The 27,480-nt window shown below is 41.5% G+C and overlaps 1 protein-coding gene across 5 annotated transcripts in view; it reads left to right on the top strand.

The window, feature by feature from the left end:
* The window catches only part of FRMD4B (FERM domain containing 4B), a 198,167-nt gene that overhangs the window by 139,746 nt on the left and 30,941 nt on the right, over window positions 1-27,480 (top strand). For all 5 annotated transcript variants that reach the window (XM_073351063.1, XM_073351064.1, XM_073351062.1 and 2 more), the window contains exons 7-11: window positions 767-789; window positions 18,335-18,418; window positions 19,604-19,669; window positions 20,925-20,982; window positions 22,133-22,219. In XM_073351063.1, coding sequence (XP_073207164.1) covers window positions 767-789; window positions 18,335-18,418; window positions 19,604-19,669; window positions 20,925-20,982; window positions 22,133-22,219 — 318 coding nt within the window. The remainder of the gene's footprint in view (window positions 1-766; window positions 790-18,334; window positions 18,419-19,603; window positions 19,670-20,924; window positions 20,983-22,132; window positions 22,220-27,480) is intronic.

Here is a 27,480-nt window from a genome sequence, read left to right as displayed (position 1 = left end):
TTAAATTGGTTAGTCTCTAAGGTCACTAGTACTCCTTTTCTTTTAATGGCACGAGATGTTGGAGGGGAAAGAGAAATAGAGTATTGTAGCTAAAAGTTACTACACTATTTATATGAATTTTCCTTTAAGAGGACTAAAAAAAAAATCTAATTGTTTTTCTCTCTGTTTTGGTAAAAATAAATATTTTCCTCACCACTAATTCTATGTCAAATCATTAACCTTGTTCAAGTTATTTTTTGTCATTAGATTTACAATCTGTTTATGGTACAGTCTGTGATTGAACACAATCTCTTTCTTAAAAGTGGTTTAACTAAGTTTTCATTGACAAATGCAAGGTGAGGTGTGTTGGCTTGGTCTGAGTGAATGATTGTTTTCATCCTCAATGAACACGGATCCATCACAACCGCTGACCTTCTTGCAATGTTTGCTTTTCGCAGGATGTAGCTGATTAAAGGAGAGAGAATGGGTCTTTCTGTTTATATCTCTTAAAAGTGACATGGAGTTTGAATGTGAAATTATCAGTGTTTTGGGAGCAGCGTGAACACTGGTGCAGGTGGATAACCTACAACGCAAACGCTAGGGGCCAAATTCTATTCTCTTACATATATGCATGCAACTCCAGTGATTTCCCTGGGGTAGCATGACTAGAACTGAAGTCAGGATTTAGCCAAAAAGCAAAAATTAACAATGCTGAGAATAGCAAAGTTAATACTCAAGACTTTTGAAGAGATTGTGTTTTAATTTTGTCACTATTTTTCAATTGTAGGAAGCTAAAGGTGACTATTCCAGGTAATAACATTTCTCTTTATAAAATGTATGTGCTTAATGGCTCTCTTTCTTAGGTTTGCTTTGTGTTTTAAGCAATCATTTTACTACCATCAGCAGCATAGAAAAAACCCCAGCCTCATGCAGTAACTGAAGAAGTAAAATCACTGCCATGCCAGACAAAAATCTTTTGAGTTCATATAGTGAAGTGATTGTTTTGTGAATGGCTTCTGAATTCAAACATTCTGTTCCAAACCATTCTAGTCAAATCACACCATCTAATCTGCGGTTCCTGGAAGGTGGGACGAAATAAATGCTACCACCTTTTCACATTAGAGACCAGGACTGTCCTTTGTCTTGGATCCATGTTTGTGAAGCTCCTAACGACCCTGTCTGTGCATAGTGCTAATGCATGCACAGAAAGATGGAGTTTGTCAGCTGCCCTCTTTGGAGATCAATGCCTTGCTTTCTTTTGCAGCTGCCCTGCAGGGGCCTCACCCTTCATGCACTTGACCTGACAGTTGTATTGTAGCTGGTGTGAGACTCCGAGTGGCTTTTGTTTAGCTACCTAATGCCACATAATCAGACAGCGTTTACCCTTGAAATCACTTTCTACCTGTTAAACTCTGTTCCTTGGGTGCAATAACCGACTTATGGGAAAAAAAGTAAAAGCTATAGGATCTGAGGGAAGAGACCTTCAATTAGAAACAGCTCACTGAACAAACAGAAATTCAGAAGGTCAGCTTTAGTCATGTTAATGTTTTACTATGGGCTGAATTTCCACATAGGAAGGATGGCTTGTTTACACTTCTGCTACAAGAGCTTGCAAGTGACGCTTTGTAAATGCAGGATACTGAGCTACCTGCTTGCCTGCAGTAACTAGCAGCTTGCTTCAGATTGCAAAAGCCAACAATAGTTTGCTTCAGCTTTTTGTAATAAAGGGATAGTTGTCAAGTAAGTTTGGGTTCTTTTAACCAGGAACCCTGCTTCTCAAGAGCCTGGTCTGTCTTCCACCAAAATCCGTCACAAAACTCCTATTGACTTTAATGGTTCAAGGTCAGGCCCTTGAGAGGAAAAGATGATCTTGTGGCTAAAACGCTGGACTGGGCCCAGGAGTTCTGTCCCCAGTTATGACCCTCACCAAGTCACTTAAACTCACTGTGCCTCCATTTGCCTATCTGAAAAATGGAGATAATGTATTTCCCTACGTCACCAAGATGCTGTGCAGCTCAACTCATTCCTGTTTGCAAAAATGTGTTGAGATCATCACAGAGAAGATGCTACTGAAATGCAAAATGAATTACTTCAGACCGTTCTTTTTACAGTGCCGCTCCCATCCTGAAAGTGCTTTTTTTGTGCAATGGTGCAGCTGCTATAATTGTTCCAGAATGGGTCATAAAATATGAATTAAAACCAAATGTGTGTGCAAGACTCCTCTAGATGAACACTATAGCCAAAAGAAGGAATTCAGTTCTGCATCTCAAGAGCGATTATTTGGGTCATCAGTGGTAAGGAAACTAGCTCATTTAACGGCATATCTTACAAAAATATTATGAAACAGGTCTTTTGTGCCAAACCCTCCTTTGATAGGAAGAATACATTCCAGACACAGTGTCGTCATTTATGCAAGTGTAGTATTTTAGCAATCTTCCCTGTTATCAGTATCTGGTTTCTGCTGTATTAGTTGTTCTTCATCAGCTTCGAACTGGATTTTGAATCAGTTTGGATAGTGGTTGTCATGAGATTTTGTTTACTTGATATTGCGACAATTAACTTTTTAACGTGGGATTTTATTTTCAATGAACCTGCAGTAAATACAGGACCAATCTAGGGATTTGCTTGCAAAGAGCTGAAAATGGGCTACACTTCAGAGAGTTTTAAGTGATTCCTTCTGGGCCTGGTTGATTTTCACACTTCTGGTGGTAAAAGGAATTTTTTGGACCTGCAAATTGAAGCTGTGCATGGAAAAGGAGTTACTAGGTTTGAAGGGTTTTTTTAAGTATGGTTCATACCCTGATGTTGATCTGTGCATTGAACTCCCATTGAAGTCAGTGGGAGTCTTGAATGTGGGCTGACCCCGTTGGTGATGGCCAAAGGAAAGGGAACAGTCATGGTCCAAGAAATTGTAGCAGCTGCTGAGCGAGAGAGCACTTTTTTGAAAGCTCTTATTTTCAGAGAACATAGTGTTTGCTTACTTGAAAATCCTACTGTAAGGCAAAGCCCCGGACTTTGCAATAAGTCAGCAAAATGGCCTCTGGCATCTGGAAGATAAAGAGCCTCTGATTTTTGTCTTTCTCAGGTTAATTCTTATATAGGCAACAGAATCTTGGCCTGAGGAATTAGGACTAGGATAGGCCTTTATTTAGCTCAGAAAGAGGGATTTCCAGAGGAGGTAAAATTTTCAAAAATGCGTAAGTGACTAAGTCCCATTTTAAAAAGTGACTTAGGAGTCTAAGTCCTATTGACTTTTAAGATTTTCTAAAAATCGAAGTGCCTACGCCACTTTTGAAAACGGGACGTAGCCACTTAGACATTTTTGAAAATTGAACTTGCAGCCAGGTTCTAAAGGTGCGGATGGGAGACTAAATGGATTTTCAGATGTACCTATCTGCATTTTTAGGCACCTAAATACCCTTAAAAACCTGGTCCATAGGCATTTTTGAATAGCTATCCATATTAATATCTCATATAAGAACAGAAGAACGGCCATACTGGGTCAGACCAAACGTCCATCTAGCCCAATATCCTGACTTCCAACAGTGGCCAGTGCCAGGTGCCCCAGAGGGAATGAGCAGAACAGGTAATCATCAAGTGATCCATCCCCTGTTGCCCATTCCCAGCTTCCAGCAAACAGAGGCTAGGGACACCATCCCTGCCCATCCTGGCTAATAGCTATTGATGGACCTATCCTCCATGAATGTATCTGGTTATTTTTTGAACCCTGTTTTAGTCTTGGCCTTCACAACATCCTCTGGCAAGGAGTTCCACAGGTTGACTGTGCGTTGTGTGAAAAAATACTTCCTTTTGTTTGTTTTAAATCTGCTGCCTATTAATTTCATTTGGTGACCCCTAGTTCTTGTGTTATGAGAAGGAGTAAATAATATTTCCTTATTTACTTTCTCCACACCAGTCATGATTTTATAGACCTCTATCATATCCCCCTTTAGTCGTCTCTTTTCCAAGCTGAAAAGTCCCAGTCTGATTAATCTTTCCTAATATGGCAGCCGTTCCATACCCCTAATCTCTTTTGTTGCCCTTTTCTGAACCTTTTCCAAGTCCAATATATCTTTTTTGAGATGGGGCGACCACATCTGCACACAGTATTCAAGATGTGGGCGTACCATGGATTTATATAGAGGCAATATGATATTTTCTGTCTTATTATCTATCCCTTTCTAAATGATTCCCAACATTCTGTTTGCTTTTTTGACTTTCACTTTATGCTGAGCAGATGTTTTCAGAAAACTATCCACAGTGACTCCAAGATCTCTTTCTTGAGTGGTAACCACTAATTTAGACCCAATCATTTTATATGTAGAGTTGGGATTATGTTTTCCAACGTGCATTACTTTGCATTTATCAACATTACATTTCATCTGCCATTTTGTTTGCCCAGTCACCCAGTTTTGAGAGATCCTTTTGTAGCTCTTTGCAGTGTGCCTGGGTCTGAACTATTTTGAGTAGTTTTGTATCATCTGCAAATTTTGCCACCTCACTGTTTACCCCTTTTTCCAGATCATTTATGAATACATTGAATGAGGCTGGTCCCAGTACAGACCTGTGGGGTACACCACTATTTACCTCTCTCCATTCTGAAAACTGACCATTTATTCCTACCCTTTGTTTCCTATCTTTTAACTAGTTACCGATCCATGAGAAGACCATCCCTCTTACCCCATGACAGCTTACTTTGCTTCAGAGCCTGTGGTTAGGGAACTTGTCAAAGGCTTTCTGAAAATCTCATTGGAAATCCATCTTTCTGACGTAGATGAGGTCTGCCCCACTTCTAAGTCACTTTGAAAATTTCACCCATGATATGTTTATTGTACGGAGGATGTAGATGTCAGCACAGCTAGTCGTGTGCTTTGGACAGTATCAGCCTCTAATGTGCAGTCTAAAGTTACTGCTGGTTCCAAGAGCAATTATTAGCAGAGGTGGCAACAAAGTGAAAATGATGCAGCTTGCCATTTTTTTTATCAATCATGAGCAGTGTGGTTCCTTTTCCTGTTTACTAAATTTGTGATCCCGGCCAGGATAATTATACTGAATGTGTTTATCAGGAGATGTGTAAGAATGTGTCATAGCAGTGCGCACTGCACAGCCAATCTATGTATTTAATGGGACATTGTTACGTTTGATATGGCCAGACGCTTGACCTTTGATATAGCTTTACTGTTGTGCTGTTGAGTTACATCTGAGTTTGTTTTCGGTTGTTGCAGATCTTTGGCCCTTTGTTTTCCAGTAATGATAATGTGGTCAGTTTTGTTCAAGGAGAAAAGAAAGATTGTTTTGCTTGTATTCACTTTTCAGTAGTGCCCTGTGCATTGTGATCAATTGCATGCTTGAACTTAAATTGAAATTCCTATAACACATCAAATCTCCTCTCAATCCCTTCCCCCCAAAAAATCCCACCACCAACACATTAATTCTTTAATTCACGACCATGTGTTTGGTGAAACAGAAAAAGCTACAATCCTCAGCTGAGAATGACTTGAACCTGTAAATTCCAATAAGATCTTTTTGTATGTAGTCTATGTTAGATTCACGTTGCAGCTTCTGGCATGGTTAATGGTTAGAAAAATATTTGTGTTGTATTCATTTTTGGGACTCCACTTTTAACTTGATTTTTATAAAGTTAATGTCTCGAGGGGTAATGAAATTAATAGATTGGGTCTTCTGGTAATTATTCATCGTGTAAATATGCAATATATAGCATGATGCTGCTCTGGAAAATTAGCAAACTATCTTTCCCCAGGTTTCAGAGTAGCAGCCGTGTTAGTCTGTATTCGCAAAAAGAAAAGGAGTACTTGTGGCACCTTAGAGACTAACCAATTTATTTGAGCATAAGCTTTCTTGAGCTACAGCTCACTTTAATATAAGTATATTCACCAATCTGATATTGTACGACACTATGTTTTATTAATGCTGTATTAAAGTCTTTGTAATATAAAGAGAGATCTGATTATCCACCTCCTTATATACATAGTGTGGTACAATCCGACTATTTGTTTTCTTTAGTCTTTATAGCATAATCCTTTTTATTAAGAGAATATATTTTCTATCAGTGATAGTTGTGAGTTCCATTCTATTCAGATTTGTATAGCTTCTGGGGCATGACTGAAACAGACAGGGCACAACTGAAATGAAGATTGACAGTCCTAAATCTTGTGCTTCTAGCAGCAAGAAAAAGTTGATTAATATCAGATTAAGTACTGTGTGCAGTGTCAGGAAAGTTACCTTTTTAAAAGCTTACTTTCAGGCAGATAATCTCAGATCATATTTTCCACAGTAATTTCAGGCCAAACCCATGCTGTCTGAAAGTTAATTAAATTGCTGGAGGAGGGCTTCCATTTTCTTTAAATAGCTGACACATTGGATTTCCATTCTAGCCTGTGGGCTGCAAAGATAACTACCGACTGGCATAACATAACACAGACAATGTAATGAATTCCTGATAGCTGACATATATGAGAGACTGGGGTTTATCGTTACATGGGTGATAAACACAGTTTGTGAAAGGAAATAGTTTGTTTTAAAGATACCCTTGCAGACTGCAATTGTAGCGTAATTGTAACTTCGGGGGCACCCGAACCCAATTTCACAAAGGAATAAATTAAATACTTTCTTTGTTTTTAGCTATAATGAGCTAGTGTTAACAACGTGCTCCAAACTAAGAGTGAAAGAACAACAATATGAGACCTTTGGTCAACTTTTACTTGAAAATCTTATTATTTTATGGACAGACTGGAAGATTGTTTACAAGAAAGGAATGTTTTATAAAAAAGTTAGAACAAGTAGCTGCTTTACAGATGTTCAGAGTTGTTTGTCTTATAGAATAGCACCTGTTTGCCATATTTCTCATCCTATGACTGACATCACTTTAAAAATAGTACATCCTGAAGGATTGGTCATGGCATACAAAGCCTTTCCTGTCTAGCTTCCTAGCTGAAGTCCAACCCAGGTTGTAATGGCAAAAGTTGTAACTGTCTGTCGGCTGTGAAATATGTTAGTTCTCCAGGTCCCAGCAGTCAAGTGTCCTCATCACGTAATCCCAGTAATGAGCAGACATGCTTGTCAGTCTCCACAAAGAGGCCAGGGATTGGATGAGCATGGAGAGTGAACTTCTCTCTAAGCCCTACAGAAATCCCCACTCGAATGAGGTTGGGGCATGTTGGTGGATGAAGTGGCAGACCAGGTGGCCTAATAAAGGGCTTCAGTCTCCAGACATCCCAGTCTAGCACATTTCACAGACACCAGTGAAAAATGATGATTAAAAATACAGGTTGATAAATAAGCATCTAAATAAGGATCACTTCATGATTACCTGTTCTGTTCATTCCTTCTGTTGGAAGACAAGATACTGGGCTAGATGGACCTTTGGTCTAACCAAGTATGGCTGTTCTCATGTTCTTATGTCTATGCAATAATATTAAAATATAATATTCCCCCAAAGTATTCCATTGTAAATGCACTGTAGGTAGTATGTAGGTAGCTCGTAAATCAATGTTGACACTCTGGCATTGTTCATATGACTGTATTTCTGCTTGTTTGCCAAGTGAATCATTGTGTATTTTGCCTGTCCACAGTAACTCTTTACATAAACTTTTTCCTCAGATACCTCATTTGACCTTTGTTTCTAATCCATTAATTCTTTTGATCAAAGTAAGCTACACTTTTCCCAATGAACATATGGGCATGGTTTTGGAAATGCTTACTTGAAACTGATGGGACAACTAACACGAAACAAGATTTGCAAGATCAGGCCATATTATTTTATTTATTTGTTCATTTAGTTCATTTTATATGATGTGCCTGACACAATAAGCAACATGCATTAAAATTTAAATAAAAACACATTCAGTAAATTTAATCTATTGACAGTGTCATAATACCTCTCTACCCTACAGAGCTAAGACCCTCCTTTCCCAGTCGTCCTTCTCCCTGGGTAAATATAGCAGATAGGCTTTGCAACATGTCTTGATGGTAGAATGGTTCAGAAAATGGGAGTGGAGGAGAGGGAGAGGAGTACTACGGAAACTTAATTCTTGCTGTCTGTGTATCAAGGGAGATGTAGTCCTGCTGGGAAGCCTGGCCAAAGAGGAGCCTGGGGAAATGCGGCAATTGAACTACAACTCCCATGAGACACCTTGGCAGAATTTCTGAATTGAAAACTTTTCAAACGTTAAGTTTTTCAACCAAAAGTTGAAATTGTCTAGGGAAAGCAGACAAATTTTTGAAGAAAAAAAAATCAAAATTTCTGTTGAAAACAATAGTTTAGATGGAAAATTTTCAACCATCCCTACTGGAAGGTCATTATACTGAAGTCAGACCAAAAGGCCAAGAAAATTGCTGATCCAGATCTGAAAACTCCAAGCCTCTTCGTTTTGTTTTCTTGGATTTCTCTTCTGACCTTTCTGTGGTTTGAGAGGGGAGAGAGAGTCTCTCAGATACAAATGATTCAAACAGTAAAGGGGCTACCTGTTAAAACCAGCAGGTTGGGTTATACTCTTGAATAGCATGTTTCCTTGAAGATTTACACAGAGAGCACAATTTAGACTGGTTTTCTCTTACCTCTTACAGTAAAGGTTTGATACTGAGTAAATCCATGCCTCTACTGTAGGCATAATGAAACAAAAGCCTCAAGAACTAGGTGGTCAGGTTGTAAAATATGGACTGCAAAGGTCTTCCATGGGGTAAGCTTAGCTATCAGTTTGAACTGAGTTCATGAGGCCAAATTTACCCCTAGTGTATCTCCATTGACTTAGTTACATCAAGGAATAATTTTGGCTCCTGCAGTCTAACCTATGAGCATTCTTTATAGCATTGCACACTGACCCTGCTACACTTCAGCATTTCTCACTATAGTGGAGATAAAAGCCTATTTCTGGCTGAAGCTTTTGTTTACATTCTGTTATAGGTAACCCCTTAGAGGATTCAAACTGAAAGTTGAGAGAGAAAATATTTCTGGGATTTTTTTTTCCCATTTGTTCACATTGCCTTTTTGACAGTACTTTGTGCATAGTCACTTTCACTGTTTCCCCTGATAGGCCCCCATGCTAAGAGATTGCTCATGCACAAAAAGTTGTGTGTCTGTGTAAGGATTTGCAGCTGTAGGACATCTGCCAGTTTTTTTCTATTTGTGTGGGTCTTTCAGCCAGCAAAAGGGGAGAGAAAATGCATTTTAAAACAGGAAGATTGGATGTAAAAACTACCAAACTCAAGATGGGGATTTGAAGGAAAACACTGTTCCTGCAGCTCCTTTTAGCTCTCATTTGGAAATGATCACCTGTCAGATTGATAGTGCCGTTTTAACGTTTTTCCCTCTTCTTCTAACAATCTGAGTCAAGGCTTCGTTCAGTCTGTGGCGTAAATAAGTAGTTTTGTAGTTATCAGTTTGGACAGTCCACACAAAAGTCAATAATGACTCTGAGGGTTTGCCTGCACTGCAGTAAAACACCCGCGGCTGACCTGTGTCAGCTGCCTCAGGCTATAAAATTGCAGTATAGATGTTAGGGCTGGAGCCTGGGCTCTGGGACCCAGCAAGGGGGGATGGTCCTAGGACCCGGGCTCTGTCCAGAACTCCATTACGATTGTATAGCCCCACAGCCCGAGTCATCTGATACAGGCCAGACGTGGGTGTTTTACTGCAGTGTAGACATATCCTTAATGAGTCAGGTGTAAATGCTGTGAGGGAGGTAACCAAGATATTGTGTGAGGGTGGAGGTGGATATAAGGTGTTTTCAAAGTTATTTAATAACATGATCTCATGTGGTCTAATGATGCATAGTGTGATCTAAGAATAACGTGCATTTTTAAAGAAATCTAACTGTACATTTGATAGAAGCAACATACACTGCAATGGGTGCAAAAGAGCTGTTTTGTTCTGTCACATTCATCCATTATCCCACAAATGGGGTCTTTTTGTGGTTTTTAAATACACCTGTGAATCAGTGGGGCAGATCCTGTCCCTGTTGTGAATAACTGGCCCTGTACTGCTCAGCAGGGTAGGCAGGATTTAGGGAGGGCTGTGTCTGTGCTCTCCTTGGTGCAGAGCTCATTGTGCAAGGTGCACCAGAGAAGGGTGAATGCGATGCCAAAGGGTCCAGAGGGCATGCAGTCCTCTCCCCCATGGAGCTATGCAAGCTACTACAGCCCTAGGGCTGGAGTAGCAGCCAGGACAAGACTACTCTGCCTCAAGGAAAGGATTCCTTCACCCCTGGCCCAAGTACATCTTTCCATCGTGCAGACTGCGTATTAAGCTGAGGGTTTGCCCTTACACCGTGTAAGATTACGTTCCAGTAACTCTGAGCTGCAGTTTGTCCTTGATTACACCGGTGAATATCTGGAGAAACTCCACTGACTTAAGTGAACTTTCTCCAGATTTACACCAGGTAACTGAAAGCAACGTCTGGCTTAAAGTGGCAACCTTAGAATTTCCTTCCTTTTAGCTCCCTAATTTCTACTGTAAGGGTCTCAATTCCGTTGCCCATATTGCACTGCCTAGGCACGGTGGGAATGAGCAGAATAACAGCACTTCAGCCTCCGCTGTTTTGCCATTGTAGATTTGTCAGTCCTTTTTATCATTATTTTGATACCTTTTTTTGTATTTTAAAGTATCTTTGTATCAGCACAGAGGACTGTGATAACAAGCTTTAAACTTTGCTGCTGTATTCAGACCTACAAAAGAACCACAACTAATTTGGCTGATCTGACTTTTGTATGAACAGACAAGTCATGAATGTTAGCAATAACAGTCTGTCTTTTGGGGGAGGGCTTGGGATCCTTTGATCATCATGTCAACTGTGAATAATCTTCACTTGTTCAAGAGCAAATCCCTAGGTAAATTGAAACAGATTTGCTTCCTGCCTGGTCTTATGGGGGAATATTAACAAATGCACATGCAGGTACTTTTACAAGTTAACTGTGTTCTGCTCTAGTTCTGCCTGTGGGTTACCCTTTGGCAATGGTGGAAGTTTTGTTCAAAGATTGAGGGTCCTTATGTTCAAAATACTCAGCTCTCAATATTGGAGCTGGAGAAGAAAGACGGCCAAAAGGTTTAGGCCATGGCCTAGGATTGGACACCTAGTTTCAAGTCCTGACTCCAGTATAGACTTCCTGTGTGATCTTGAGCAAATCACTAAGCCTCTCCGTGCCCAACCTGTAAAATGGGTATAATAGCACCTCCCTACCTTGTAATGGTGTTGTGAGGATAAATACAAAACTAAAGAGTGAGAGGTGCTCACATATATGGTAACAGGGGCCATGGATTCTCTGCTCCTTGAGGTCTTCAAACTACAATTTGAGGACTTCAATAGCACAGATATAGGTGTGAGGTCTTTTTTAGGAGTGGTGGGTGAAATTCTGTGGCCTGCATTGTGCAGGAGGTCGGACTAGATGATCATAATGGTCCCTTCTGACCTAAATATCTATGAATCTATGAATCTATGAATATATGTGTGCTTCGGTGCCTAGCTGAGAGAGATGCACTAATGCAGTGGACTGTCATAACATAATAGCACACTCCATCTGAGGACCTTTGAGCACTTTCCAAACATTAATGAATAAGGCCTCCAACACCCGTGTGAGGTTGGTTACCAGTATCTCCACTTTTTTTTCAGAAAGAGACACTCAGGAGTGGAGATCATATGTAACTTGTCTGGTTGAGCACTGTGTAACAGAGCTGGAACCCAGGTCTCCTGACTCCTTGGCTCTGATCCGACTCCCCTTGAAACCACTGGAAAGAGTCAATGGGGATCCTGTGCTTTCATTACAAGCCCATCTCTATCTATAATATGTTTTAAAAGTTAGTCTCTCAGCAGATATTAGGTTGATACGGACAGTCAGTGGGTTTCATCTGTGTGATATCTTCCTTCCACACTGTTCAAAAGCCATTTGACAGATGCTCTTTCCAATGCCTTTTACCCATAGCATGTACTTATCCAGTGTTTGAGGGGCCAAACCTTGTAACCTTTCCACAGGGAAACTCCCCACTGGCTAAAGGAAGGCATGATTCTGGAACGTCCTGAGAACCTCCAACTCCCATTGAAGTAAATCACTTGATCAGCCCCTTTCAGGATTTGGGCCTTTTGACTAGAAAAACTTCCTGCGTGTTCCAAAGTACTGTACTGTAACTGACTGAGAGATTAGGGAAATAATGCAAATGTGTGATATTTGGCACTACGAGGACCAATCAAATGAATGTATCTTAGAATGCTGCTCCAAGATCTCGCTGCTCTATTCGCTTCTCCCCTCTGCTTGAGTCTCTCCACTGGATTGCAGTCGCCTGTTTTGTTTGAGGTCTTTTGTACTAAATTCAAGCTTCCTAATCTCATTGTCAAAAGCTCTCCCTTGCTCCACCTGTTTCTGTAGCTGCCCCCTTATCTCCATCTACACCTCTTTCACCCTGTATCCTCCACCCTAATAATTTTTGCTGCCTCCTCTCACACCTGCTTACATACTGCCCTTTATGCATGGAACAGCGTCCCAATGGATACTCACTGAGCCCCCATCTCTCTTTCCTCCTTCAAATACTTAAGAAAACACATCTGTTCCAGACGCATTCCAGCGATAAGACAGACATTCTGTTCACTGAGCCTGATTCTCAAGTCTCTGCTCATCAGCACTGGCGTGAATTGGGAATAACTCCATTGAAGTCAATAGAGTTACATTCTTTAGAATTGTGCCTGGTGTCGGTCTACCTCTTATAAATAATAGTGCACAGCTTTCTTCTTCAGTGGTAGTCAATCTTTGTAAAGTTAGAGGAGTTGGCAATTCTCAAGAATCGGGATAAGTGTCCAAATATATCAAGTAATCTAACCATTCTCCTGACAGAAATTACAGATCCCATTTCTAGTATTTAATTTGGGTGTGCAACATTCTTTTTCTAACACAAAACCTTTAAAAGAACAAGAGGGAAAATTTTTAATAGAAAATTTCCCCAGTGTATAGAATACATGACAATATTGTATTGTCTCTTGCATATTCCAGTCCCTTCACACACACACACACACACACACACACACACACACACACACACACACACACACACACACACACACACACACACCACCACCACCACCACCAAGATTGTGCCTAGTGTATACTTCCGTTTATCCCAAACCCTATTGTCCGAATCTCCTCATTATCTGAATCCCTTCCTGTCTTATGTGATGTTTGTTTGCAAAACAATTCCAGAGTGACAAAAACGCCTTATATCATTTTGTTATGATACATCCCAGACTTACCAAAAAGTTGTTAAGATTTACAGAGAAATGAGAGATGTTGAACTGTTATGCCATACCAAATGTAATTAGTTTGTTGGTTAGTGCTGTCTTGGGCGTGCCTGTTGCTTTTGTACTTCATGCTCCGCATTTTATGATAATCTCATTAACCACATCTTGTTCCATCAAAGGTTTTACCTTGAGTTACTGCTTTAGCAACAAAAATAAATTGTTATTTGACACAGTGGGCACAAGGAAAAGGGGGCACCTATTGACAAATGGTTCTAATTAGCACAGTTCTGTTGCGTCAGTAAATCTTGGGCTAGCAGGGAGTGTTGTATCGTGAAATGACAAGCTGTGAAGATACACATACTGAGAGTGAAAATATATTATGCATCTTTTAAATGTTTTTAATTCTTAGTAATATACTTCCAGTGAAGTGTGCCATTATTGTCTGCCTTAAGTTCGTCTTAAAATTCTAATGGAGATTCATGTACAAAGCTAAAAGTTTTAGCCACAACCTACTCTTTCTGGTATAAGGTGGGTTTCAATAGGTAGATAAAGTTGAGCCAGACTTACTATAAGAAAAACATGGTAGTTTGTTTGATTAGATTTTCTATTCATAGCACAATATGTGTTTGGATTTTGTTGTTGGGTTTGTTTGGATTTTTGTAGGGACTCAGTCCACACACACAGCACATTCACGAAGACCAATAAGAGTTGTACGTACAGATCAGGGGCAGTATCTCGCCCTAAGCTAGTTCACATTGTTTCAGAAAACTAAATATAGATGATGCACAGAATGCAAATTAAAACACTGTGCCTTGAGAAGTGCATAATATAGATTTTCATTAAATCTCAGAATTGGGGTATTCCCATCCAGATGATGGTGATCAATTCAAGTTATGTTAAATGTACACTAGGGGACAATATACACGGGGTGGGATGGAAAAGAAAGGAGAAAATACACATTTTCTTTCTTTCTTCTCCTGGGGGAACAATACTTCAAATAAGCTTGTTCCATATTCTCTTCCTAGGAAATGAACTTTTTTGCCAAAGAAATTCAGCCCTGTTGACCCTGGGCATTTTAAGTGTTGGAATGGTGCCAGGAACCACCAGGGCTGACTCATGAAGAAGTCCCTTGGTATTGGAGGTCAGATTAAATGCAAGTGGGGGCCCCCTGGTCCTGACAGCCAAATTCCAGCATTGCTCTTAGGAGGGCTGGCTTGTGTTATCACCAACTGCAAACAACCCACTGCCTACAGTAACCGCCACCCACCCTCAAATTCATCCAGCCAGAGTCATTTTTCAGAGAGACGCTTTTAGAATTCAGCTCAAAGCCAGGCATGCTGAGCTGCAGCTCAAAGTGACCTACTCTTTGTTTGACCTACTCATTTCAACAGTGGAGCAGTGGGCGTTTCTCCCCAGTCCCCTCTCTTCATGATTTCACCTCTGGTTCCAGATCCTATAAAAACCAAACACCAACCTGTCATTCAAATGCTACTTTCATCTGGATTCCTCACCTCTGAGAAACAGCTGAGCCTATTATTAAGGCGTGTGATAGTGATTCTAAACATCAGGGGGAGAACATGCTTTGTCCAGAGGGAGAAGTGATAATGAACTTTTGGGGAGGAGGGGAGAGGCTCCGACTCCCAGTTTCTCACTCTCCGTGAAGCTGTGAATCATCCCAAATGCTAATCCCTACTGTGTAGTCAGCAGTTTGATGCCATTTAAATACCAAGCTGTGCAATTTACTCGAGGGCAAAGGTACATGATGAAGGAAGCAGACAGACATACCCTTTTTCTTCAAGTTTTTCGTTCATATTTCCATACATTCCACAGGTTTAACCTTATGGCTATGGAGAAAGGAACTCAACATGGCCGTTAGAAATGTGGGGCCTTCTGTTTAACCACCAAACTCCCCTACCATAGTCTTGTACTTCCAGGAGATGTGCTGCAGAATGCTATGTAGAATACGCACCTGTCAAAGGATGGGGACCGTAGGAAGGGATAACTTCCAAGGTCTGGGCCTCTCAAACAAAAATTGTTTTATTCTTTATATTTATGGGGAAATGGGTGCATCAGGGGATTATGTTCTGCAGCCAGAAGGCCTGATCCCTAGCCTGTGCAATTCATCAGAGCTCTGTTGACTTCAATCAAGCTACGTTGACATACACTAGCTGGGGATCTGCCGAGAGCCTTTATCGCTAAACCGCCACTTCCAGTCCAGTCGAGGCCCTGCAAGTGATTGCAATTTGTTGCTACCACAGAACAGTTCTCAGTGGCCTGCGAAATGAGCTGATGTCTCAGTGTGGAGGATTTGCATAAAGGTTGTAATTGATAGCCACTAGGGGGTCTCCCAAACTGGCTGGCGGTGGGCAGACGAGCCCCATAGGGCAGAGAGAGTGCTGTCCGTCCTGACAGAATGGCAGCAGGCAATGTAGAGCTCAGTCTGCAGCCAGGTTGCAGATATTTCAACAGTTACAGCGTCAAGGGCCATATTTATTTGATTGGAGCCTGTATCTTGATATCCGATGAGGATCAAATGTTACTAGATTAGTCTACTAACCCACCATATGCGGAGATGAGAGGCCTTGCAGTGAAGCAGAAAGCCTGCCCCAGCTCAGCGCCTACATATTAAGGCGAACATTTTCAAAGGTAGGTGACTAATACAGGCACCTAAATGAGTAGCCTGGAGTCCAGAGATGCTGAGCACCCATTGAATTCAGTGAGGAAATCAAGCTACCTACTTAGGACCCCGATCCTGCTGGCACCTAAGTACAGTGACAAAACTCTCAAACGAGGGGCCGAAATATGGATTTCGGTGCTAAATACTAGACCTCCCACAGCTGTGAAGATTGTGGCCTAAAGGTCTGTATTTAGGAAACATCTACCCCTCCTCGTTGAGGAAAATAGCTCACATTTTCCTCTAAAACTCCTCTAATCCAGTATATTTCAGTGGAGTTCAGCATTGCCAACCCAGAGGGCTCAAAACTCATGAGTCTGGTCCCAAAAAATTGTGAGATGGACTTAAAGACCATGAGATTTTAAAACAAAAATAAATACCAATTGAGTTCTTTTTATTTGCTTTCTGGTTTCTGAGCCTTTAGGGTGCACTCGGGTCATGTTTTCAAGATTTTTCTCCACAACCCTGAGAGCTAGAAACTTACTGGGTATTTTTTGTATGTTGGTTTAAATGGAAGCTGAGATTCCCATGTAATTTCTGTCAATCTCAGCATCTGGGACTTTAAGGAAAAAGCCCACCCAATATTGTGAGAGTTGACAACACTGGGAGTTTTTAAAAAAAAAAAAAAAAAAATCTGATTTTCTTCACAGATCCATGTTTTGTGGCATTCAGGGGCTGATCAGAATGCCAAGAGCTGTGCATGTTCCTGGCACAAGAGCACTGGCTGTGGGAAGCTCAGAAATAAAACTGAAAGCCAGTTAGTACGATAGGCCACCCGTAGTGGCAACTTCAGCCGAGGTGGTGAAGAATAAAATGAGGCTCATCACCTCGTCCCTAGAGAAGGTTCCTCTGTCAGGGTTGACACATTGTCAGGGTGATGTAGAAGAAGCTTGCGCTGCGGCTAGCCCATGCTCTGAATAAACACAGGGTTTTAATTTACAGTGCCTTCAGCACAACACCTGCCAAAAGCACTGAGCACACTTCCAAGAAGCCAACTTTTTAGTGCTGCCTTGGGCCTGCATTGCTTTCTCTAGATGCAGCATTACAAGATCGGGGCCGATGCTGCAGGTTTTATGCTGCGCTCCTCTCTAGCAATGCACAGTGAGACGCACACCAAGAAATTCTGAGGGAAGAACTGGAATGTGACTGAGACAAAATCTTGAACTGGAGAGTCTGATCGGCAACATGGCTCTAAAACAGACACCTGAACAACTCCTCCGGGAAGTCACCCAGCTTGTTCAATTCAGAAATCTAGGCCAGTGTTAATGAATCAGAGCAGTGCATTCTTTACATGGAAAAGTCATGTTTATGCCTGTTCCTACCACTGCTAAAGCATGCAGAAATCCTGCAGAAATGAGGTGTGCAAGTTTCAGCTGATTGGTTAATGGAGCATGTAAACAGAAAATTTTAACCACTTCAGTGCTGTCTATTATTGCCAGCTTCAGTGGGTGCCAGTTTGTTCAAAAACCAATGTGTATTGTATTTACTTTTACTAGACTATTAACTATTTTTGTAGAACTGGTCAAAAATGGAATTTCTGATCTTTTGTTTCTGGGTTTTGTCCCAAATTGGGCCAAACAATCAAAATATCCAAACTTTTCACAGAAGGAAAAATACAGAAAAATTTCAGTTATAGAGGTCGAACCATTTTGTTTGTTTCAACATTTTCAATCAAAACAAACATTTCCACGTTCCCTAATTGAAATGTTTAATTTCAGTTTGCCAACCTGAAATGAAAACAGTTTATTTCAGGTCAGGTTGATGTTAATCTCTGCGTCCACCCAAGCCTCTGCAGTGTTCCATGGGAATTGTAGTTTTAAGTCCATCCAAAATGAAACATTTCATTTAGGTTTTCTCTGTGGAAATTTTACCAAAATTAGTGTATTTTTCCCTCTTCAGAAAATTTTGATTTTGACTAAACTTGTTTTTTTCAACCGGAAACTATTCGATTAGAAATTTTTTGACCAGCCCTCGTATTTTTCATGCCTGGAATAGATGGGTTGCCTAACAGGAGTCGATTTCTAGCTAAAGGCTGAACAAAAATTCTGCTGAAAACCTTGAAAACAACATGGTCATTCAGGCAAGAGGTTTCCTTTCTACAAATGCTCGGGGCAGGTTTCCAACTTCCTGTATTCTGCCTGGAATCAACGGTATTTGTTAAAAGATGGATAAATACCATCTCTTCTTTTCTTCAGCAGCCTGATTTCCCCATTGGCCATGATATTGTGCTCACAATGAATGATAACCCTGGTGTACAGGACAGCATTTTACAGAATTGTCATGTCAGAAGGCCTCTAGAATTACATTGCTAAAGAAGCTGGAATATTGTGCAAATGAACATGTTTTTGGGTAGCTGATACCCAGTGGCCTTTCCTTTTTCTGGAAACTAATGATTGCATCTGTGATTTAGCAGCAGTAACTTTTGTACCATTTTTATTTTTAGTGACGATAACACAAGAAAAGATTTAAAGGCACTGCCTGCCTTCCCTACCAAGACCTTGCAGGAACACCCCTCACTCACTTACTGGTAAGCTCCTTGCTAGTATAGAAATGTGAATGTTAGTAGCAATTAGTAGCCGTTACCAGGTCAGTTTTGTACACTGTTTGTAAAGTGTGTAGCATGTGTTATAAATGGGTTTGATCCCAAGCCCTGTATCTAAACACTTCTAAACTTTAGAGGTTCTGAATCCAAACCCAGATCTGGATATAAATGTGTTCGTTAGCCCTTACGTTTGTAGGGTCAAACAAAATCTCTGGATCTGAACATCACCACATTTGAGAGAGACTTGAAATCCAAACTGCAGTCCAGCTCTGAATTTTGCAAATAGCACCCATTGTTTAGAGCAGGCTTAATCAAAACAATTCTCCAGGCCAGGGGGTGTCTGAAATGCAGAGCCAGTTACAGTTTTGTGCCTTGAGTCCATCTTTAGCATGTGTCCTTAGGTAAGAAATACAGCTCAGCATTTGTGTTGTGAAGAAACAGTATTAAACAATAAGATACTTTTATGTTGTAATAGATCCCCTTTATGCAGGTACAGTATCCTGCTTTATTTCATTTCTAGGCTCTAATTACACTTTTCTCATTTTACCACTAATACTTTTTAGAAGGATTCATTATTTTCCCTATTAAGTGCTATGCAACTAAATCACTTGGCCTGGTTTTCATTTGTCTTCAAGAGTGATAGAGGGCCGAATGCGTATTTTGTTTCTAATTCCAGCCGAACAAAATGTAGACACACATGATGGAGTGACGATGGTATAGGTCGTCTGTAGGTTCATTTGTTATATGGCTGAGAATAAAAATAACCTGTACGAATATGTAGGAATTAACACATCCATTATAACTGTTCTCTGTCTTACATAAGCAGCACTAGCCACTGTCTGAAGTTCTGGGTTTTTTAGGTCCTAGATATGAATTTATCTAATTAGTACCATTATTCTACAGCAGCATCTGTAACAAAGCTGGTTGATCTGAAATGAGTAGCTAATTAGACTCTGGAACATTGGATGATGTAGTAAGGATTAGACAGAAGGTTCCATTCTGCATAATGAAGGATGGAACTGGAGTCATTACAAAACTGAAACTATTGGGAAATGTTCAATGAAGCGCCTTTGGTACATGCTGAGCCTGGGTTTGAATATCATCAAAAGTTACTGCATGTAAAAAAAAAAATCACTGAGCCGCTAAATTGATTTTGTGCTTGTTTTGCAGTGAGGACAGAGTAATTGAACATTATATAAAAATTAAAGGTCTGACCAGAGGACAAGCTATTGTTCAGTGAGTGTATCGTTTATTTCATTGGGGGGTATTTTTGAAATACTTTCTGTTGATATGTGGGAATGATGTTGTGCTGATGATCATTCACTGTGGACTTTTACCATTCATATCTGTAGCAACGACATTTTTGATTGATACTATTTAATACAGACAGCAAATTTACATTAACCCATGTCTTAAATTTTGCATTTCACAAGTCCCCAGTTAAGGTTTTACCTCCTTTAAATATCTTCAATATGCAAAAAATGATTATGGCCTCATTTTAATACCAGTACCAGAGGGATTGCCTCCAAGCTTTGTTTGCTAACAGTTAATTTTTACCCCAAAATCTGAAGGAGGATGTTGCCTTAAGTTGTGTAAGGATAACAAATATATTTATTGTTTTAAGGTGGTTTGAATTTGGTTTTCAAAAGGTGAGGGACTTAGGGGCTATTCCAAAGCCAATTGAAGTCAATGGACAGATTCCCATTGCTGAGCTTTATATCAGACCTAGAACCACTGAGTGGAGGCAAATATAGTATAAGGTGTAATATGTCCAGATGTTTGAGAAGAGCTAAATAGTTATATAAAGCAGACAGCGTGCAAGTTTCCCCACACTGCACCTCTCTCCTAACCAGTAAAAGTCCTGCTGTTAAGTCCTAGGACTCTTTCAAGTAGGAATGTAGAATAAATGATCTTTTCAGAGGTTCACTAATCCATTGAATCACCAACGTATTGAATCACGTAGACCCTTAATGGCATAAATGTATTAATATTACTACTTAAAACCACTTATTTTTTGATGTTACCATAACTCTCCTTCCCATTTTCCCAAGTCACCAGAATTAAATAAGCCTAGGCAGCTCTTTTCCTGCAACATTCTGTCTTGGATGGTTTAGACACAACAAATCCTGCATCTTGGCAGGGGATTAGACTTGCGGTCCCTTCTAAACCCTATGGTTCTATGATTCTGACATTTCAGAAAAGACCTTTCAACATGTAGTTTTAGTCTCAGCTTCCTCAACTCTTGATAAGAGGAATTACAGGGAACAGTTACTTTATTTTCCAAAAATTTGTTGCATGTGCACAGAAGTTTTGCCATCGACTTTAACTGGGCCAGAATTTCACCTCTGTTCCCAATGGAGGGTGCTGAGCCCGTCTCTTAATATGCAAAAGATAAATGATTTTATCTGAATGCATATGTAAAAGAGGATATGTTAAGAGGCATTATTCTCTCCAGAGCAACTCATCAAATACACTGTAAATCTGTCTACAGGTACATGAAAGTGGTAGAAGCTCTGCCTACATATGGAGTCCATTACTATGGAGTAAAGGTTAGTGATTGTTTATAGATAACATGATTCCATTCTTGAGGGAACAGTTTCACTGTACAGCATCTGCCTGTCAATATTAAAAACTGGACTTCTCTAAGAACACTGAAAAAGTATGAATCAGAACTGTTTTGTTATTGGTGGACTGCAAATCATTTACAGAGAAAGCAGAAGGGAATTGTTGTTTTAACACCCCCCTCCCGTAATCCTACCATCCTAATTAAACTGGATATCACTTCCAGCTTTTAAGCAGTTACATTTCTCCAGAGGCGCAGTGAGAACACGGTGGCATGGGCTTAAGCATTGGCTGTACAATCGAATACATACCAAGGAGGTCAGGCAGGCCTGTGCAGCCCACGCCGCCTCGCCCTCAGAGCTATTTTAGCCTAAAGTTAGCACAGGTACCTCTACATGAGCTGCAGAACATACCCCTAGCTGCAATGTAAACGCACCCTCTGTAATTAGTGAAATTCTGCTGCCATTACCATGCTCAGCAGTCTCTTCCTTCTCAGCCCCATTTGAAGCATTTTGTTAAAATTGAACGAAATGATGCTGACAAAATTTCAATAGAACTGAAAAGATTTTTGAGGTGGGGAAGGGAATAGTTTAATAACGAGTCAATACATTGGAAACAAATTCTGGATAAATGGGCAAAGCATGAGCCAAAAAAAAAAAAAAATTCTTTATCGCATATAAGGGTGTCTATCCAGCAGGGATCACAGTCACTTACTATGGTGTATTGAGTGAGGAGTACTGGACATAGTCTTCTGTTCCCTCTCTGCATTTATTTGTGTATTGTGCAATGCATCTGTACTGCGTACACGGCCTTTGGCCACTCCCTCTGCTGCCGTCCTTCCCTCCCCGCGGTCCCACCTGCCGTGATCTCCACCCACGTGTTGCAGCATCTGCTGCTTTTTGCCCACTTGCGCAGCCAACAGACCAGCTTCCCTTCGTCCTTCGCTCCGTCTGAGATGGCAATGGCAGAGCCCTTTCATCACAGTCTCATGGCTTGAGTGCAGGTTTGTTTGCAAAGTCCCCCTGTGTTCCTAACCTGCTGATTCTGGTCACAGAATGAAATCGGTAAATACGATGTAACCTTTGAAGTTTTTAACTCCTTATTAGATCTTGGTTCTTGTGTTCTTCCATTTTACAGGATAAACAAGGAATCCCGTGGTGGCTTGGCATCAGTTATAAAGGAATAGGACAGTACGACTTACAAGACAAAGTCAAGCCTAGAAAAGTAAGGGTATTTTGCCATGTCAAAATACATCTTCTTTTTTTTCTTTTTTAAGCCATGGCTAGTTAGAATCCTAAGGAAAATGAAAGCTTTAGAGTCCATGAATTCTGGAAAACTGGAGAGGAAGAGACATGCTTCCTCTCCAGCAGATAGACAGTGCAAACTCTTAATGTGCAATACAAAAGTTTAGTTCAAACGTGCTTCTAATGAGTTTGATAGTCTCAGTGCATTCGCTACTGGACTTTTAAGAACCTCACTAGGTCATCCCGCAGTATGAAGCAATCTGGTGTAGCTGGGGGTCTCTGCTTTACATGAGTTCAGAGTTATTGGTCCTGGCTTTAGTCTTTCCTTAAGCAGAATCTCCATTTACTTCAGTGGGTGGGGTGGGTGTGGGGGTGTGTGTGAGAGAGAGAGAGATGATAAGTGGATCAGGCCATAAGATTAGTCCAGTATCTCACATGGGTGAGATACTGGTTGAATCCTTGGTGCAGCTGCAGGCCAATCAATCTGCTGATTCCCAGGAGGTGTGTAACCATAGGCGGTGGGTTGAGAACATGTGCTTGAATATCCAATGCTGCTCTTTCCTCCTCATCCCCGTCTGTGTATTTGAGTAATTCCTGCCAATAATCACAGTTACTGAAGCAAAGCACAGGGCCCCGTATTCCCTCGCTGGCTCCCTACAAGTCATCTATTAGCGAACCCTAACAGGCCCCTCTGCTGGCAAGCTGTCATACCACCCAAGCACGTGATGTGCACGGAAACTATTCCAGCTCAACAACTGATTAAGTCCCATTCAGAGCTTGGAATGAGCCCTGGAGGTCTTTGGAGAACTGGTTTCCTAGAATGGTTGGGGGAGGTTTCGACACCTGTGCGAGTTGTCCTGTGGGGGGGAATACACCTGGTTTCTCTCTTGTAGCCATGTTTCCTCTGTCCCCGTGCAGAACTAGTTTTCTGATGTGCTTCTTACCCCCAGGATTTGGGCAGTAGCTCACGGGAGCGTGCATGCTGCCAGCAGTCACTTCAGATCAGTTTAGACCATTGTGCTCTTGTCCAGGGGATGGAAAGCTACACAGGAGGAGTGAGCATGGGGAACAGAATTGGCTGGCACATGTTCTGAACGAGCTTCTAGAAACATGGCTATAGGAAAATGTGAGATCCACTAGTAGCAATTTAAAGAGACACACTTTGTCACTGTCCTTCTCTCCTTTTTGACAGTCAGCTACTGATGGGTTCTTTTTCTTGAGCTAACTTGTCACCAAGATCGATCTCTTAAATTTCTCTCTTGTTCTGTCCGGTGAAAGGCTTTTATTTAATCCCAGGACTTTCTGCTGTTCACATACCACAATGACAGAGTAGGTTTGATTTGGGTGTAAGGTTATAAAATAGCCACGACTGGTAAAATATCAAATCAACACAGATTCACAAGGATGGCCGTGCCTGATGTATTTCCAAGCATTGACTGAGTACAGACAGTACATTAGTAAATGGGTTGGTAAGAGGAGGTTAGGAGTCTCATCCTCTGGGCATGCCTTGGCATTGCTGCAAACACTTGCCACACCGGGGTAGATGGGGCCAGCCGTGTCCAGCACCCAGGGCAAGAAAGCGTGCATGCAGCTGAATCAGTACTCGGTTTCATTCCTGTTGTACCTACGGGATTACCGTTCTAGGTACCATCTGGGCAGATTGGGAAACTCCATGTTACTTAAGGTTGCCAGAGCCCAAATGCCGACTGTCACATCCTGCCATTATTACGTCTGTGTCACTCCCTCTAAAGTCAATGGGAGTTTTGTGTACAAATCAGTGCCAGGCTTTATAATGGAAATGTTTGCAGACCATTCACAGCAGTGCCACTTGGGTGCCTTGCAGTAATTTTAACTACCCAGTTTAGAGTACAGAACAAAGAGGGAGGAAGAGCATCACGGTCAGCGGAAAGTCTGATGCCAATAGGCTGTTTGAAACAGTGACTCAGTTTAACACAAGAGCTCATGGACCAACATTGAGGAAGAAATTAATGTGCCAACAGGTTCTTTACACAAAGGGTGGTTCCGTGTTTGGAATCTGAAACAAACTGCTCAGGTTAGCAGAGAGTCGTAATTCAGGAGCTCAGTTTCAAGAGAGAAAGGGATACATACGGAAATAGGGGTGAATGGATACTGACTAGATTTGGGGGTTAAGATATATTGCAGAACTGTTCCTCTTTGCACAGAAGAGGTGCAGGGCATTTGCTCAGGTTGAATTACATTCACACTCCAAGTCAGCCTCTGCCATTTGCTTTTGGCTAGAAATAGTCAGTGTCAATTCATTTTTATTAAGTTTTCAGATCCTTGAATATATGAGAAGATCTATCCAGAGGGAGAGGAGGCTGTGTGGCTTCTCTAAATGTCTGTCTAAATCTGTGGCTACTCCACACCACAACCAGCAAATATGATCTTCTTTGCAGGCAGTGGGGGAGAGGGATGAGCCATGAAGCATGTAGACTCTGCCTTTCTGCACTGAAGTGCCGATAGCATTGGATTTTCAGGAAATGTCTTGCTTTGCCCTTTTGGATGGAGCCAGGCTGGCAACAGCCCAGAGGGCAGGCCCTGCACAAGAATTACCTGCTGTTTGTCTCTTGGATCAAAGTCCTCTGCTACATATCCTTAACCAATTGGGAAGGAGTTAAGGGAATCCCAGTTGTGATCTACCCACCAAGATAGATACCTTAAAAAGTGAATGTGTGTTTGATTAGCAGAGTAAGAGAGAGATGCTGTGTTAAAAGGTAACCAACAGCAAGCTGGTTTTCCTGTTTTTAAATGTATGTGGGCTTGTCTACACTTACCAGGGGATCCACTAGCGGCAATCGATGCATTGGCAGTCGATTTAGTCGGTGTAGTGAAGACCCGCTATATCGACTGCAGATCGCTCTCCCATTGACTCCTATACTCCACTGAATCGAGAAGAGCAAGGGGAGTCGACGGGAGAAACTCCCGTCGACATTGCATAGTGTGGACCCCGCGGTAAGTAGATCTAAGGTACGTCAGTTTGAGTTATGCTATTCACGTAACTCAAATTGCGTAGCTTAGATCGAATTTCCCCTGTAGTGTAGACAAGGCCTATGATTGCTTGGTGTACAAACATCCATAGATACTAGCTGGGGCTGGAAAGCTTCTGAGGTTTCAGGTATGGCACTTTTCCCAGGAGTCTACATTGTTATCCCCAGCATGCTAGCTAAGTTCCAACACAGTAATTGCATTCTGCCTACTCCGGCACTCCACATTCTGTAAAGGCTGCTGCTAGAGAGGGCTGCTTTTTTTCATTTAATATTGTTTTCCATTGATAACATGCACTCATCAGAAACTCTCCAAGTCTATATTCAATTAAAAAGCACATTAACTAGACCAGGGGTTCTCAAACTTCATTGCACTGTGACCCCCTTCTGACAACAAAAATTACTACATGATCCCAGAAGGGGGGACCAAAGCCTGAGCCTACCTGCGTCCTGCTGCCCTGGGGTGTGTGGGGAGGTTGGCAAAGCCTGAGCCCCACCACCTCGGGCCGGAGGACCAAAGCCAGAGCCCAAGTGCTTCAATCCCAGGTAGGGGGCCTGTAACCTGAGTCCCTGACACCCATGGCTGAAGCCCTTGGGCTTCAGCTTCGGCCCTTGTTGGTGGAGCTCAGGCTTCAGGTTCAGCCCTGGGCCCTGGCAAGTCTAAGCCAGGCCTGGGCTGAATTTTAATGGGGTCGCATTTTAATGGGGTCGCAACTCACTTTGGGGTCCCAAACCACAGTTTGAGAACCACTGAACTAGACCCGCTCAGATTTGACACAATGCCAACGAAAGGACAACGAAAAACCCTCCTCCTTAAAACATAGGAATCTCAGGCCACCCAAATAGCTCTAGGCAGAAAAGGCCATGTGTAAATACATGAGCCCTACAGCATACTGAAGGTCAGTAGACTGGATCAGCAAGGCGAGAGAAATCCAGAGTTAAGAGCCCCTTACTGAAAGCACCTTCTGAAACAAAGATGGATGAAATAATCTCTACATATGTAATCTGCAGTCTGGCCAACGCTTACGCCTGTAATGTTACCCACGTGAGCAGTCCCATAAAGGGGGCTACTCATTTGCACGAGTGTTGGCATGGCCAGCACCACAGTGTGTCATCAAGGGCACAGTCTTCATGTGAGCAGTCCTGTTAAAGTTAATGGGACTGTTCATGAAGAAACTCCTCATCTGAGGAAGGCTTTCCAGCCCCACCAACTATCCGGGGCTGTTTCTTCACCCCCCGCCCCCTCCCCGACACACGTCAGTTACTACCGATATATTGATTATGCTTGGAAGTAGTTGGAAGCTAAAATGGTCGCTTCTCTTAATAGCCCGTCCTGCCCCGCTGAAGTTAGTGACAGTTTTTGTCACTGGCTGCAGGGGGAGCTGAGGGAATCACTCTGTTCCAGTGCTGCAATAAGCTGAAAATGGACAAGTGGGGTTTGGGGTTGGTGGTTTTTTGGGTTTTTTTTGGTTGGTTAGTTGGTTTTTTTTTTTTTTTTTAAGAGTATCATTCTTGCTGTCATCTCCGAAGACCAAGGCAATTTTCATGAATGAAAGGAAATGGACTCCATATTGGCTACACACTATAGTGTCCGTATGGCTCAGGTGATAAGTGCACTGGGACATAAGATCATTAGGACATACGATGCATGGCTTCAGAACCCACATCCAAGTTTAAACTCATGCCCAGGATTAATGCTGTTGTCCTATTATGGTGCCAGCCTCTCTTCAGTTCATATGGTAAAGTAAGGTGCCTTCTGCTCATCTTTGTTGATTGTTCAGATGTTATTTAAAGATCCCATTCCACAGTCCTTTTTGAATAGATTAGGAAATAACACTGGTATCCTGGCCAGCGTTCCTTTTCTAAATAAAACAGGTTTTAATGTCCAAAGCCCTGTGTGTCCATTTAGTATACAGGATGAATCTTCATTTGCCTACAACAGCATCCAGCTTATTAATATGTAAAGTAGTTTGGGCTGCCTTTGTGTCTGCAAATGAAAATAGATTGCATTATATGCTGTAATAAACCCCTGTATGGTGATCTAATGAGAGAAGGAAATTTGAAAAGATAATAGCAACATTAGTCAAAAAGTAAGTAAGTTCAGCTAAGTTTTCTCCTGCTCTGTCCTATTCCTGTATTCAAGTTACAGTACTTAATGTAGTCCTAATGCCTAAATAGAAAAAATAGATCTTATTATGGAGTTGTATTAAAGCTACAGATATTTCAATGTCAATTT

Source organism: Lepidochelys kempii, chromosome 7 (assembly GCF_965140265.1).
Source record: "Lepidochelys kempii isolate rLepKem1 chromosome 7, rLepKem1.hap2, whole genome shotgun sequence".
Lineage (NCBI taxonomy): Eukaryota > Metazoa > Chordata > Testudines > Cheloniidae > Lepidochelys > Lepidochelys kempii.
This window is presented reverse-complemented; position numbering and strand designations above follow the sequence as displayed.